This window comes from Chlorocebus sabaeus, chromosome 16 (assembly GCF_047675955.1).
Source record: "Chlorocebus sabaeus isolate Y175 chromosome 16, mChlSab1.0.hap1, whole genome shotgun sequence".
Lineage (NCBI taxonomy): Eukaryota > Metazoa > Chordata > Mammalia > Primates > Cercopithecidae > Chlorocebus > Chlorocebus sabaeus.
Window position 1 is genome coordinate 36545737 of NC_132919.1, and position 17322 is coordinate 36563058.

General features: G+C 39.9%; 1 protein-coding gene across 3 annotated transcripts in view; it reads right to left on the reverse strand.

Moving 5' to 3' along the window:
• USP32 (ubiquitin specific peptidase 32) overlaps positions 1-16581 on the reverse strand; it is a 219310-nt gene extending 202729 nt beyond the window's left edge. For 2 of the 3 annotated variants that reach the window (XM_037993075.2, XM_037993074.2), the window contains exon 1: positions 16330-16485. In XM_037993075.2, the coding sequence (XP_037849003.1) occupies positions 16330-16387 (58 nt within the window). In that variant the 5' untranslated portion in view covers positions 16388-16485. Of the gene's footprint in view, positions 1-16329 lie in introns of all 3 variants that reach the window. The other variant, XM_008011187.3, reaches the window with a different exon arrangement.
• Between the last annotated feature and the right edge of the window lie 741 nt (positions 16582-17322).

Below are 17322 nucleotides of genomic sequence, written 5' to 3' on the forward strand. Positions count from 1 at the left end.
AACCAAAACATCATTATGCAGCACATGACTGTATAGGTATGTATAACATTGATAGAAACAGACACCTCAGAAAAAACAAGATGCCAAATGTTATGTGTATTATGATTAAAACAATACTAAACATTAATTTGAAAAAAGAGTAAGAGCAAATAATTAGACGTGTTTGGTGATAGGATCGTAAGTGAAATGTTCTCCCTTTATTTTCCAATCTCTTAGTAATCTTGTTATATTGTTTTTTGTAATATTTAAATAAGTTTTACAAAAGTGCTGTTGGTGGCTGGTAGTTGATATTCCTGTTTGTCTTTGTTTACGAAGCTCCCTCCTCTGTGGATACCACGCTTCTTCTTACCCTATATATCTATAACCAACTGTGAGAGCGTATTTAATGTTTTGACAAAAATTTTTAAAGGTCACACAGAACAATCGTAATTTTTTTCACTGATTATTATGATCCCTTTGAATAGTCTCAGCTAGCATGTCATTTTTACAGTCCCATACTACTATGCAAATTGAGAAATGACTACATATAATATAGATTTACTCTCTATCTTAGTAATTTTAATCTTTATCATTGAGTGCTTAAAGGAACATCTACAATGCACCATAAACCATATAGCAGAATGTTAGGATTTTCACTATAAAACCAAACACGTCATATATACACACCCATTAAGTGTACAAACAATACATACTAAATTATCTCTTTAGTTAACACTATTTTTCCTTTTTCTGGTGTTTTGTTGTTGTTTGTTTTTGAGATGGAGTCTTGCACTGTTGCCCAGGCTGGAGTGCAGTGCGCCATCTTGGCTCACTGCAACCTCCGCCTCCTGGGTTCAAGTGATTTTCCTGCCTTAGTCTTCCCAAGTAGCTGGGACTACAGGCGCACACCACCATGCCCAGCTAATTTTTCTTGTATTTTTAGTAGAGACAAGGTTTCACCATGTTGGCCAGGGTGGTCTCGAACTCTTGACCTCAGGTGATCTGCCCATCTCAGCCTCCCAAAGAGCTGGGATTACAGGCGTGAGCCACTATGCCTGGCCAAATCTTTAATTTCTAAACTAATTTGGAAAGACAGAAAAATTCCTATCTTCCTATGTATGTAATCAAAACACAGTAGTAAAAATATTCATTGCGGCCGGGCGTGGTGGCTCAAGCCTGTAATCCCAGCACTTTGGGAGGCCGAGACGGGTGGATCACGAAGTCAGGAGATCAAGACCATCCTGGCTAAGCCGGTGAAACTCCGTCTCTACTAAAAAAATACAAAAAACTAGCCGGGCGAGGTGACGGGCGCCTGTAGTCCCAGCTACTCGGGAGGCTGAGGCAGGAGAATGGCGTAAACCCGGGAGGCGGAGCTTGCAGTGAGCTGAGATCCGGCCACTGCACTCCAGCCCGAGCGACAGAGCGAGACTCCGTCTCAAAAAAAAAAAAAAAAAAAAAAAAAAAAAAAAAAAAAAAAAAAAAAAAAAATTCATTGCATCTTCACTGTCACTCAGTCTTTTGCCAATTATAATCTAATTTTTTTTAGTTTTTACTTTTAGAGATGGGGTCTCACTCCTGTCGCCCAGGCTGGAATGCAGTGGCACAATCATAGCTCACTGCAGCCTTAAATTTCTGAACTCAAGATATCCTCCAGTCTAAGCTTCCCAAGGAGCTGGGATTACAAATGCAAGCCACTGAGCCCAACTATAATCCGATTTTTTATTTTTATATCTAATTATTATGTAATTTCATATATAATTACACAATATATATTTTATGAAAAGTTTCTAAGATGAAGAAAATCTAACCCCTTCCATGAGTTCCAGTATCTTATTGTAACTACACTAAGCTACAATAATAGCTTAATACTAAACATTGTTTCTTCAACCTAAGGAAGCTGATTTTTAAAAATAATAAACATTAATTTTAAACACACTATTAAAGTATTGATAATCAAACAAGGCCACTCAATGAAACAACGTTTGAATTTTGGCAAAGTTTTTTCTTTTTTTTTTTCCTTTTTTTTTTTTTTTTGAGAGACAGTCTCACTCTGTCGTCACTCAGGCTGGAGTGCAGTGAGGCAATCTTGGCTCATTGCAACCTCCATCTCCCGGATGCAAGCAATTCTCCTGCCTTAGCCTCCCAAGTAGCTTGGATAACAGATGCCTGCCACCACGCCCAGCTAATTTTTGTATTTTAGTAGAGACAGGGTTTCACCACGTTGGCCAGGCTGGTCTCAAACTCCTGACTTCAGGTGATCTGCCTGACTCTGCCTCCCAAAGTGTTGGGATTACAGTTGAGGCACCACAGCTGGTACGAATTTTGGGAAAAATTTTTCATACTAACACATTGGCATATCAGTTATTAGTCGGATAAAAGTTTTCTTCCATATATGAAGTTATAAAATGCCACTGCCCCGAGATAAAATCTTCTGAAGAGTTATTAGATGAATAGCTGACATCGAATAAAAATGCACAAAGAACACTGCCATAACAAACTTTTGATATTCAAAGGGCTACATTTGAGGGGTACCCAAAAGAAACCTCTTTTAGCCAATATTTACATCCCCCTTAAAATCACCTACTACTCTCTCTATATATGCCCATTACGATAGGATATCTTTTGAGAACCTGCCTCCAGAAATAAAGTCTTTAAAAAGTTTAGACCAGGCACGGTGGTTCACGCCTGTAATCACAGCACTTTGGGAGGCAAAGGCAGGAGGATCTCTTGAGGCCAAGAGTTTGAGACCAGTGTGGGCAACAGAGCAAGATCCCATCTCTACAAAAAATAATAAAAGTAAGTTTTTAAAGTTTAAAAATACAGCATTTCATTTTAAAAACTGCCTAGAAAAGCAGATTTTAAAACAAATAAATGTTACTTGCATCACTAAATACCCCCCAACCTTCAAACAGTCTCTACTCCAATAACACGCATAACAAATAAAGCCTAGGCCCTTACAGCAATTGGGTTAAGAAAGGTTAAATTTCAGAATTCATAAAGATAGGAGGCATTTCTCATTCTTATGGTAGAGACTACCTGCTGTCGTCTGTGTACATGCTTACAATAAGAAAGGCCAACCTTTTATTAATGTTTGCTAATAAATATCCTTCTGACTTTCCATTCCAGCTAAGATTTGATAATATGGTTGACTCTTCTGTGTTTTCATCACAAGCAGCACTGTTACAGATATCATTTCCTCTTAATTTACCCACAGGCTGTTTAAATCATTTGGAAAATTATTTTCAAAGGTCTCTATCTAGGGAGGTCTTTTGGGTTTTAGAGTAGGGTTCCTTCTACTCTGGTTTTCTGCAGCTGTGGGGTCAATCTATCAGAATTTCGTGGTTGTATCCTTTGCACAATCTGTAACATTGTTTAAGTTCAAAACTACATACATTATTTCATCAAAATTAAAAATTTTGGGGCATTAAAAGATCCTATCAAGACCATGAAAGACAACGCACAGATATTAATATATCTGCAACCCACAGAAATATTTGGGAGAAACTATTTGTAAATCACATATCTGATGTGAGAATAATATCCAGAATGTATAAAGAACTACAACTCAACAACAAAAAAGCACACATCTCAATTCAAAAATGGGCAAAGGATTGAATAGACATTTCTCCAAAAAAGACATACAAATGACCAATAAATAGCACATAAAAAGATGCTCATTAGCATTAGCCATTAGGGAACTAAAAATCAAAATCACAATAATACCATGTCACACCCATTAGGATGGTTATTAATTGAAAGAAAACAGAAAATAACAAGTATTGGATAGAGAATATGGAGAAAATGGAAGGAGCACTTGTGCATTGCTGGTGGAAATATAAAATGGTACAGAAGCTGTGGAAACCAGTTTAGCTGTTCCTCAAAAGGTTAAATATAGAATTACCATATGACCCAGCAATTCCACTCCTAGATTTATACCCAAAAGAAGTGAAAGCAGGACTCAAACAGATATTTGTACACCAATGTTCACAGCAACATTATTCAAAATAGCCAAAAGGTGACAACCCAAACATGTCCCATCAACAGATGGATGTACAAACAAGATGTAGTATATACAAATTACTCAGCCAAAAAAAGAAATTAAATTCTGCTATGTACTACAACATGGATAAACATTGAAAACATTATCCTAAGTGAAATAAGATAGGAAAGGTCAAATATTTTATGATTCTACTTACATGAAGTAGGCGAATTCATAAAAACAGAAAGTAGAATAGAGGTTGGCAGGGACTGGGGAAAAAAAGGGATACAGAATTTCTGTTTGGGATGATGAACAACTTCTTGAAATGGATAGTGGTGATGGTTATACAATATTGTGAATGTACTTCATGCCACTAATTGTACACTTAATAGTTCAAATGGTAAATGGTATGTTATATATATATTACCACAATAAAAATAAAATAAATTGGCAAAGCCAGGGGAAGGTGGGGGACAGCTATGTACATACCTGAGTTTGTGAAGATCAGACAAAAATTCACATGAACTATTTTGAAAGTGTTTTACAATAATCCTAATAAGACATAGCTGAAAATATAATACTGATCATGACTAAGCCATATTCCTATTACAGTCAGAAATCATAATTTAGTACAATTTTTTGCTTTCTCAAAGATACAAGAAAAAGCTGCATACATGTATTTGTATATTAGAAAAATATACCTTTTAGTAAGGGTTTCACAGCAATGCAAATGTCAAAGTAGCACTAGCACAAATTAAGGCAAATAGTTTTTTAACTATTAGGAGATAACTGTGAAGGACTTGGTAAATGTGAAAACTTTGAAAAGCTGAAAAATCCATCTGTAGTATTTTGACTTCACTCACATAGGGAAATGCACAAACATCTACTACATTCCAGATATAGGGACTCAGGATACTAAGATAAACAGAAAAAGTCTACCGTTTCAGTTTAGCTTATCCCTGCCAGGATCACAAGAGGCACTAGTTAAGAACAGACATTTTGGGGGCATTTTCAAATTCTCAAACCGACACAAATACATGAGATGAGCAAAAGTCTTCTAAATTACACTGCAACCTACAATTGTCTATCTTCTAATAAATTCTCCTAACATATAGAGAACTGCTGTGTAGTGCAGTTCTCTGAGACTTGTAATTATAAACTTCAGTCACATTGCTATAAACTTCCAAATTGGGAGTTTGAAATATGAGCCACATGTTACTTAACATTCAGAAGACATATAAATGAAAGCAAAAGGTTATGGCTTAAAAGAAAACTAAGAAATAACTATTGATTTTTAAATAGCAACATATCACAATCATAGACACACCAATAACTGTAACCATATGGTTCTCTCAATCATCAAGCATATGCTAAACACCTATTTATGCTTAAAACAGTCCAATGTGGTTTTAAAAAAAGGTTACTCTTCAAGCAGCTTTCAATCTAGTTGGGAGAGTAAATTAATACACATAAAACATGTTTTATTTACGTACATATGTATGTAAAAATACTCAAATACAAAGGATGCAAATGTAAGAATTCAAAGGAGATTTAAATAAATTCAGGAAAGCTCCAAAAAAGGTAAGATTTAGGCAAAGACCAGAAGGATAGACAGAATTGAAAGGGAATGAACCCTTCATAATCTAACTTCATCTTGCCTTTCCAACACATTGTACAATACAAAATTATTAGGATAAAAGCAGTCTATGGCCATACCAACCTGAACATGCCCAATCTCATCTGATCTCGGAATAATAAATAAATTAGAAAAAAGGCTGGGTGCGGTGGCTCATCCCTATAATCCCAGCACTTTGGGAGGTCGAGGTGGGCGGATCTCTTGAACTCAAGAGTTCAAGACCAGCCTGGGCAACACAGCAAAACCCAGTCTCTACAAAAAACACAAAAATTAATGGGGCATAGTGTTGCACACCTGTAGTCCCAGCTACTAGGGAGGCTGAAATAGGAGAACTGCTTGACCCTGGGGGGTTGAGGCTGCAGTAAGCAGTGAATGTGCCACTGCACTCCAGCCTGGGTGGCATAAAAAAGTCATTGCAGATAAGAGAAACCACAGAAATATGAAATAAGAAGAGCATACTAATTAGCCCACTTAGTGCTTATTGTAAAGAGGTTAAATATTTTACACAGGAATACATGTCAAATTATATAAATTACATGGGAGAAAAAAAGGCTTCAAAAATTGCATGGAATTTTGACATGACTTTACAATGTACTCTATTCATACCCACTACTCATTTGCTATTTGAGAGAAATGTCTCAGAACCAGTTAAACCAAGGCTCACCTTCAAAACCAGGTGGGCACCCAAATTATAACACAAATTAGAAATTTGTGCTTGTCCTTGCATATAAGGCTGTTTCATTTTTCCTTCATATTTACTACTGATTGCTTCATGGATTAAGATAATTTTAGAGCCAGGAGGCATTATTTATAACCCAAATTTTACATGTTTACATTCCTGAAACATTTGAGTATTTGCATAAATGTCATGAGACAGACAAAATCTACTCTGTAGAAAGCAGTTTACCAGACTATTACTGGTAGTTGTATTCTGTCAGTTTTCTCCTTTAAGGAGAACGCACAGCACTAGGTAGTCCCATTTATTATGTCAACATTTTAATAAGGCCAGGTACTGTAGCCCACACATGTAATCCCAGCACTTTGAGAGGTCAAGGCCAGAAGATTGCCTGAGTTCAGAAGTTCAAGACCAGTCTGGGAAACAACAGTGAGATTCCCGTCACTACAACAAAATAAAAAAATTAGCCAGGTGTGATGATGCACATCTGGAGTCCCAGATACTTGGGAGGCTGAGATGGAAGGACTGAATGAGCGCAAGAAGTAGAGGCTGCAGTGAGCCACGATCGCACAACTGCACACCAGCTAGGGTGACAGAAGAAGACCCTGTCTCCAAAAAAAAAAAAAGGTCTTTATCTGTTCCTTGGACTATTTGCCTCCTACTCCTCCAATTCATTCTTTATATGTCCAATAGAATAATCTTTGAAATGCACCTCTAGTCATTTTACTCAGATGTTCTTCTTCAGTGGAAGGTACCTATGCCCTATGGTTTGAAGTCAGTTGTTCCAGCATGGCAAGCCCTAATAGTTTCTATGATTTGGTCCCTGTCTGAACACTGTGTACCCTTGCAAATGTTGCTTTCTAGATCTTGAAATGCTCTGCATCTCCACAGGTTCCCCCTCTTATCTCTCCTCTTACATAAACTGCACAAATCTTACTATATGGCTTGACTGAATTTTTAGGGATGCATCCAAGAAATTATTATGCAAAATTAAAATACAGAACATTTCCAGCACCCCAGTAGGCTCTCTCCTGTTCTCTCCCAGTAGTCAATACCAACCCTCAGAGGTCACCACTATTCTTTCACCACAAATTAGTTTTGCCTATTTTTGAACCTCATATATACAGAGTAATGCAGTATTTACTTTTTTTGTGTGTATGTGTGCATGGTGAACTCATTTTTAAGACCAAATTTTATGCATCCTCTCTGTGTAGAAAATCCTGACAAGATTATTAGTGTCTTGAAATTAGGGCCAGTACATGATTTTTATTTCCAGAGGCTGGCATAGTGAATAAGCTCACCAACAAACTGGCATATATCTTTCTCCTTGAACTACCTGCCTTGCCAGATCCTTATCTGTCAAAACTAAGCCCAGATGTCAAGTTCTCTCAGAGGCCTCAGACAGTCAGCAGAGTGGCTCGTGCCTATAATCCCAATGCTTTAGGAGGCTGAGGCTTGAGGACAGGATTTTGAGACCAACCTGGGCAACATAGTATGGCTTCGTCTCTGCAAAATTTAAAAAAAATTAGCCAGGTGTAGTGGTGCACACCTGTAGTCCCCACTATTTGGGAGGCCTGAACCACCATGCCCAGCTAACAGTACCATTTTCATAACAAGCCCTGTATTCCCACCTGATTCTAAACTATGTGTATATACCATTGTAATAAAAACAAAAACCAAAAGACTAAGAAAAGAGGGAGGGAAGCATCAGCCATGGAACATAGGAGAAAAAGAGTCTTAGACCAAGAAAAAAAAAGTTAATCATAAAATTTAATTTAAAATCACCTGGATTATTTAGAACCAAGATAGAGCTCTGTGTGTTGAATTTTATATAACTCTGTATAACACTTTAAGCAAATAACTTTCCAACTCTAACTTCACATACAGCAGTAGGATAATACCTGTCATCATAAATGAAAAGTACATGAAGGTCATCATATAAAAATGATTATTTCATATAAAATTAATATAAAATTAAATTGTATATATACCCAAAAGAAATTCTCAAGTGTTCATAAATACAATACTTACCCCATACTAATCTCTCAAGAATTTATTTACCAGCTTCAAGTATTTGAACTAAACAGACAAAACTACATACTATAATTAAGACTGTTTATTTTTAACTATCATTTAAAACTTTAAGCACAGGCCGGGTATGGTGGCTCACGCCTGTAATCTCAGCACTTTGGGACGCCAAGGCAGGTGGATCACAAGGTCAAGAAATCAAGACCATCCTGGCTAACATGGTGAAACCCCGTCTCTATTAAAAATACAAAAATTAGCTGGGTGTGGTGGCTTGTGCCTGTAGTCCCAGCTACTCAGGAGGCTGAAGCAGGAGAACTGCTTGAACTCAGGAGGCAGAGGCTGCAGTGAGCCGAGGTCGCACCACTTGCACTGCAGTCTGGGAAGACAGACAGACATCATCTCAAAAAAAACAAAACAAAACAAAACAAAAACAAAAACAAACTTTAAGCACAAACTTTTTAAAAGCTGATGAAAGGAAAAGAAATTTTGAGGTGGATACATTTAGTATAACTCAATCCCTGTCTTTATTTTTTACCCCCCGACCTTACAAACATGAAAGCTCTCCACATCTTCTCTCCATAATTTATACATTTATACATTCATACAGACATCCAATATTTACTGAGCACTTAAAATACATTAGACACTTCACCTATCCTGACACTGGGGATTCAGCAACAGACCTGACAATAAACATGATAATTACATATTATGATAAAGGCTGTACACAAACTGTTCAGAATATTGCACAATAGTGATAGACAAATACCACTTCATATGAGGTGATAAAAGAAGGCATCCCTGAGGCCATCTGAGCTGTGGGCATCAGATATGAAAATGAGCCAGACATGTAAAAATTCGTAGTCTTTCCAGGATGAGAGAAAGTGGCAAATGCAAAGGCTGCAAGCCAGAACAGGTTCCAAGAACAAGAAGATGGCTATGTAGCTAGTGTATAGGAGGCAAGGGGTAAATTACTACAACTGAGGTTGGAGTTTTAAGTAGGAACCAAATTATTTACAGCCTTGTAGACCATTATAAAGCCTACATTTTTAAAAATTAATTATAGACATTAAAGAAAGGAATAAATCTGATTTGGATTTTAAGAATACACTGACTGTGGGAAACTACTGCAGTGTCTTGGAGCAAAAGACAGCAGTGGGGACTAAAGTGCAGGCAATTAAGCAGAAGCTAACAGACTAAACTGAATACCAAACTAATAAAACTTGGTGACAGATTCTAACTGGAGATAAGGGGATATGGTCAGAAATGAGAGAAAGGGAGAAACTGAGGATATCTCTAGATTTTTCAGTATAGTACTTGGGTTGCAATAGTGATGCCATTTGCTGTCATGGGAAAGACTAGTGGAGGCCTATCTTGATAGAAGGATCCTTTCCATAATGGAATCTCTCCAGACCCTTTCACAAGTCATTACCAAAAGGCAACCACAGCAAACGTTAAAAGGCTTTTGCCACAGGATAAGATGCTGGGACAACCAAGCTTCTTTATAGAAATGAAAGACACTGGAGAACTTCCTCTATAAAGTATCATTTTAGCATAGTTTTGCTTTTAATGCAGTCCAGTGTCTAGTATCCCAAGAAACATGTTATAGGCAAGGTTTCAAAACATCAGTTCTCCTGAATCTTATACACAAGATGGCGAAGAGCTTAAGAATTCCCTAGGCTAGGCACGGTGGCTCACGCTTGTAATCCCAGCACTTTGGGAGGCCAAGGCAGGCGGATCACCTGAGGTCGGGAGTTGGAGAACAGCCTGACTAACACGGAGAAACCCCATCTCTAGTAAAAATACAAAATTAGTCAGGCATGGTGGCACCGTGCCTGTAATCCCAGCTACTTGGGGGACTGAGGCAGGAGAATTGCTTGAATCCAGGAGGTGGAGGTTGCAGTGAGCCAAGATTGCGCCACTGCACTCTAACCCGGGTGACAGAGCAAGACTCTGTCTCAAAAATAAGTACATAGGCCGGGCACAGTGGCTCATGCCTGTAATCTCAGCACTTTGGGAGGCCAACGTAGGTGGATCACTTGAGGTCAGGAGTTCGAGACCAGCCTGGCCAACATAGTAAAACCCTGTCTCTACTAAAAATACAAAATGAGCCAGGCATGGTGGTAGGTGCCTGTAATCCTAGCTACTCGGGAGGCTGACACATGAGAATAGCTTGAACCCAGGAGGCGGAGGCTGCAGCGACCCAAGATAGTGCCACTTGCACTCTAGCCTGGGCGACAGAGACTGAGTCTCAAAAAAAAAAGAAAAAAAGAAAAGAAAAGAAAAAGAAATAAACAAAAACAAATTAAAAAGAACCTTATGTTAATGAATACTAAATCCCTAATAAAGAGGGGTGTTAATGGAAGGCCTTGAATACTGGTCATCTTTGAATAGATATGTCTTAGGATAGATCACTGACCATAAAAGAAAATTCTCTTCTATTACTGCATATCACACACACACAACACAAAAGAAACAAACAGAAAGAACAATAAACACTTGAAAAGCTAGTTTTTATCAGGCTTTTGTATCAATAATTAACTACATACCTCTAACTTCCAAGAGTTCTTTATTATTAAATGAGAGGACTTATTGGAATGCAGAAAAGACATGAAATTGCTCAACTTAAACACAAATGTCATGAGGCCCAGAAAGCAAAAGCAGAGGCATAAACAAGCTCTCAAAAGAGAAGCCATGCTTCCTGGATACAGTATGAAAAGAACTGTCAGTCCCACCTTAATCTTCTCAGTACACTATCCAACTACTAATTTTTAGTCCATAAATTTAAAAAACTCCCTCCACCACTGCAGCTGTTTAACATTAAAGCTTCTAATTCAAACTCTCAGTATTACTCTAGTGCTGCAAAAACAGATTTTTCTATAGTGACAACAAAAATACCAACTTCTCTAACTTTTCCAGTGATCCAAGTATATAATCAAGTGTCAAAAATCTTCCCTTTCTCATCCTGAGAAAATATCTGGCTATTGGTTGGACATCACAATCCCAACTCTAACTTCCTTACACATCTTTCTGGAAGGCAACTCTGAGTGCTGTCACTGTAAAGTCTCACTAAGCACAAAGAGAGACAATGAACAAGAAAAAACAAACAAGAGCTGTCCAGTTTGGTAAATGCAGAGCTCACTAACCAGCAAGTGATGTCACCTCATTTTGCTCATCCCCCAAAATCCAGAGTTCATCAATATATTTATCTCCTCTTTGTCAGTGACACACCAAACTTACGAACTGAAGATTAGTGAGGTGAAAACAGTGAAATTAGTGAAACCATGAGATCTGTGAAAACAGCACCTTTGTAACCACTCAGGTGACTATATAAGCAGACTAATTAAAAACTGCCCCATTTTTCTCCTTTACAAATAGTCGGATCTGGCTAGGTATACTTTTAAAAGGCTTAACCGAAACCAACAATTCCAAACTAATGCTAGAAAGTTCACTGGTGAATTTTAAAAACTCATAGGAAGGCAAAATAAGTGCTTTAATAAGGGAGATAAATACTGCATCCCAGAAGGTACTGACTGTGAAATTCAATTTCCATGTACAGAATGATACATTATGCTAAACCAGCTAACATCACATCATAGGTAGTATAAATGTAATGAAATTTTAAGATTAATACTGAGAAATTGGTGAACAAAATCTTAGTTGGGAGTCATTGTTTTAAAGCATCTTAGATTTGGTGGATAAGCAAAATGAAAAGTACTAAATTGTCAACTGTTACATGCTTAATTATTCCACTAGTAAACGCAACTACCTGTAAGTGACTATATTGAGCATACACTATAAAATGAGCATAGTGCTAGTGGCCCTTCCAGGCCATCAGAGAAACCATACACACTCTATATTTCCATAGCACTTTCTCCTATAGCACTGCAGCACTTATTATACCATAAGCTGATCATTTATAAATGATATGCATATATACTACTTTTGAACATATTATGTGCATTATTAAACATATACAAGTTAGAACTATAAACAGAATTTCTAGTATATTATTCCCATCCTCTATGAATAGGCTTACATTCTTTGATACAACAGCTTAGAGTGAGATTACCTCCCAATAAACCCATCATGTTGAAAATACCATTGTCAAAAATGTATTTAATACACCAAATCTACTGAACATCATAACTTAGCCTACCTTAAACATGCTTAGAATACTTATATTAGTATAGTGTTGGACAAAATAACACAGTAATGTGTTGAAAAATCTCATGTAATTTATTAGTGTACTGAAATATGATTATTAATACTATTATGGTTATTAATACTAAATATTAATACTGTACTGAAATATGATTTCTACTGAACACATATAGCTTTTGCACCATCGTAAAGTTAAATTGTAAGTCAGGGATTGTCTATATACACTTAGTGGAGATCACTGACCCAAGCTATATGATCCTAGAGAGAGGGGTCTTGGTTATCCATTTCCTTAGTGCCTAATTCACACCCAGCCTTTAGTAAAAATCTGCTGAATTAGTACCCTAGAATTTAAAGTATAAAAAAAAAAAATCTGCTGATTTAATGAGCAAAAGGACATCTTAAAATATGAATCCATAACATAACTTTTTGACACACTATAGTTCACTCAGCTACTAAGCGCAATATAAATGCCAGATTTTAAAGAAAGGAATTAGAAGAAATTCACCCACTGTATTTTATTACTACAATTTAAAAGTTAAGAATCATTTTAATTCAGCCGATTCTTACACACACACACACACACACACATACACACACACACAATCACCTTATAATCCTGTTTCCAGAAAGACAAAAGGAAGGACAGAGGAGCAGATAAGACAGAAGAATTAAAAAACTGGTAAAGATTTTTAAGATGTCTTAGAGTTCTAAAAGGATCTAAAATGCAACTCATCTTTCACTGAGTGTTTTTTGAATGCTGTGTTCCACACATTTAAAATACACTTTTAAGAATACACAAGGCACAAACTTAGATGCAACAAGGAGGTGAAATAAAGAGATGAAGAATATGCTGCTCAAATTTCCAGTATCCGCGAAGTACAAGTATACTTCCTTAGAAAACACACGCAATATAAACAAGAGTCAAGGCTTTCCTTGTGTTTTACTCAAGATATTTAAGAAAGATAGATTCAAGCCAAAAAATAAAAGTTACCACTAATACATCTCCCTACCAGTGTTTAAATGTACACTTTCAGAAAATGTTAAGGTTTAGACAACTGACAAACAGTGTAGCTAAAATAGCGTGCAAAAACCAATCTTCCTAATTTCTAGGTGCTTCTAAAATGTAACTGAAGTCACTAGACTGCCCTTCCACTCAGGCCCAGTGTTATCTGTCATTAACATAACACTTTGTTTCCAAGGCCCCAGTTTGCAAGATAAACTGCCAGCAATTCCATGTTTGTATGTGGTAATATATGCCTATTTTTTAAATACTACCTAATCGCATCTAGGCATTATTTAGCATTCAATAATTTTAAGTAAAGCCAAGGAGACAAGTATTTCAGTAGTTTTGTCAAGCTTGTTTTGCACACACTGGACTAATATGTGTTTGTCAAATCCTATCTACCCGTACCCCCATTCATTTTACACAATATAAACAAGTAGATGAAACCAATGAATGCAGGTTTTAGCAACTATTTATATTATTCAAGTGCCCAAAAGAGGTTCCAAGCCATTTTTAGCTCTATCAAAAGCTTCTGGGACCAGGCACAGTGGCTCACGCCTATAATCCCAGCACTTTGGGAGGCCGAGGCTGGTGGATCACCTGTGGTTGAGAGTTCAAGACCATCCTGGCTAACATGATGAAACCCTGTCTCCATTAACAATATGCAAAAAATCAGCCAGGCGTGGTGGCATGTGCCTGTAGTCCCAGCTACTGGGGAGGCTGAGGCAGGAGAGTGGCTTGAACCCGGAGGCGGAGGCTGCAGTGAGCTGAGATCACGCCACTGCACTCCAGCCCAGGAGACAGACCGAGACTCCGTCTCAAAAAAAAAAAAAAAAAAAAAAAAAAAGCTTCATAAACTTTCTGTAATCTTAAATTCTATATCAAAGTCTGACATTTACTAAACAGTACCATGCTTAAAGAAGGGGGCTTCTGGTTTACATTTAGAAATACAATTTTATCAACTTGCTGCTCTCTTTTGCTTTAATTTTCCTCTAAAGCAAACTGGTAAAACATAAATTCATTCCAATAGTTACAAATAAGCTCTTAACAAATATTTTGCTATCTCTTCAAATACATGTGTTTTAAAATTCAACAGACAGACACTGTATAAGAAATTGAACAAAAACCTTCCAGTCAGATCAGTTTAAAACGCAATTAACTTCATTTGTATTTACAAACGTACAATCTTAGTTTGAAAGGAGATTAAGCAGGCTAGAGCTGAATACAAGTTTAATTTTAGAATTTCTCAATGCCAGGTACATCACTAGTATTCACACCCTCAAACTTAAGAAACACTTCTGAACCTTGAAGCTGTAAATCAGTTTGACTAATGTCCTCTTTCATACCATGTAAGCCATTGCCTAATTGACGCCAGACCTGTCAGGCTCAACAGCATCCCGGAAATGACTAGCCTACTAGAGCTGGAAACACATCAAGAATTTGGAATATTTCTCATATTGGGGCAGAGAAAAAAGTTCAAGTGAGATTCTCCATAAAAACAATCATTATACTGTTCCACAGGGGGAAAAAAAAAGAAAGACATAAAAGGCATATTTGTGTTATTCTGGTAAATCCACCACCACCAATACATCTCAATTCTGTATCTTACGGTCAGGTGATGGTCAACTGAACTTATCCCTCTTCTTCCTATATGCGAACAAGAGTTCACTTCTCAAGCCTCATTTTGAATACATGTCTTTTAATCTAATTTCCATTTTATATCCTTAGCTACTAAAACCACCTGGAGCATGGCTGATTTCTTGACTTGGAAACCTGTTAACAATAATGCTTAGCTCCTAATCTTCTTAATGTTTTTTCACTTCTTACCAAGAATATCCATTAAATGTCTAAAAGAAATACAAGCATGCACAGATCTACACACACTGAAATCCCAGTCATGAAAAACTAAGACATTCCGGCCATCAACTGTGCAACAGACACTTCAGTTAGTGTGTGCTTTACTGAACACGGACAGCGGTATCAGAGTGAGTGGTAGGGGGTTGGGGCTGCCAACAATATACTGTGCCTCAGAGCCAATAAGCAGCAGCCGGGACTGGCAGCCAGGCCAGTCTCTAAAGGGAGCTTTAACACAATATCCGAATGCTGGACTTCCCAATGCCATTTCACGGAGAGGGATGGAGCGAGAACTGGGAATCAAGTGTAGTCAAAGGCGCTGGTCAACGTCGGAGGAGATGAAACCTAAGACAAGGTCTGGTGGCAACGCCAGCTGTCCAGTCTCACCTCAAACACAACTTCATTTCAGATCGTTCTTATCAAAGTCAGCCGCTCAAACGGTGAACGGGGCAGAAGTGGATGGCCACAGCCCCCAAGAGGCAGGCATAGGCCCTCGGAAAAGGCAGGGACTCCCCAGATACGAAGGGGCTTCCAGTAGCAGGGAGGAGCGCTTTTCAGCCGCCTCCTCGCCCCCTTCCAGCTAAGCCTGTTAGGAACGAGGTTAGGATGTTACTGGAGGTTTTTATGAAGGAATGATAGGAGAAAATGGCAGTGAAGGATGAGGGGGGCTGGAAGGGCTGGAGCCGCCCAAGAAAACGGGGAGAGGAGGACTTCCCTGGACACATCCAGGATCACAACGCCACCAGGGAGCACAAGCACTGCCCTGCCAACGCCGACCCCGATCCCCCTCTCTCAAGGCAAGCTTCGCCCCTTTCCAAACGGCCCTAATGCCCAAACGCTGCTTCCCACCAGACCTCTCTCCCCCACCATACTCCCCAAGGCCGGCCGCCTTTCCCTTCCGCCTCAGGCGCCCCACGCCCTCAACCTCCCTTCTCCTTCCCAGTCACCCACCCTCCGGGCTGCCCGTCGCGGGCCTCCCAGGCAGCTCGCCCAGACCCCTCCCCCCTCACCTCTCCTCAGCGCCTCCTCGTAGCTGAGGAATCCGATCCGTGACTCCTTGGCACCCATGCTCCCCTCATCCCCTCGGCAGGGGGTCGGAGCCTGATCTCGCCCCCACCCCCCTCCCGCCTTCTCCTCGGCGTCCCTGGGTGACGGTGACGGTGTCGGCGTCCCCCGCCCCCACCACCCCCTACACTAACAAGTGCGGCTTCTGCCCCGGCGGCTCCTCCCGGTCGCCGCCACCGCCTCCATGCCGGATCACGTGACGCGCTTCCACCCCGCCCCCTTCCCTCCCTCCTACTCCGCCCTTCTATCTCCTCCCTCCCCTTCCCTCCTCACGCCCTCTTCCCACCCCCGCCCCCTCCCGCCAGCTCCGCCGAGGGTCACGGGACCCGAGCCCGGAGACTGTTCCGGGTAATGGCCGCCCAGGGCCGCACGCTCCGCCCCTCCCCAAGCTAACCGCGCGCAGGAGCGGCGGGGAGGGGGACGAATCGTCGCACGTAACGCATCGTCCCACCTTGCCGCCAATCAAAGCCGCGCGCCCCGCCCGGGCGCCTCCGCCGGCGACGGGGGGTGGTGACTTCCGGGGCGCTTGAGGACGCCCCCCCCAACCCGCCCACACGTTCTGGCGTTCGGCGGGTGGGGTCCGAGCAGCTGACGGATAGTGTGGCGGTGGCCGGGACCCAACATGGAAGACTGTGGAGTCCTAAGGAACGGGGTTCTGAGGGATGCGGCATATGGCTCAGGAGAGAAAGGAGTGGGCAGGCAGGAAACTCCCAACGTTAGGGACGTCTTTGACTGGGAGGGCTTTGTGAAAGGAAAGGAGAATCTCAAGGCTTTCCTGTGACAAAAGAATGCTCACTCCTAGCGGGAAATCCCTGAGGAAAGTGGACCTTGTAACGAAGTGGCTCTGCCTTTTCGGGACATCTCGCCCGCCTGGCCCACCTTCTCCGCCTGAGCCTGCCTCTTGTACACATTCTCTGGAAAGCGCTGTGCAAAAGGCT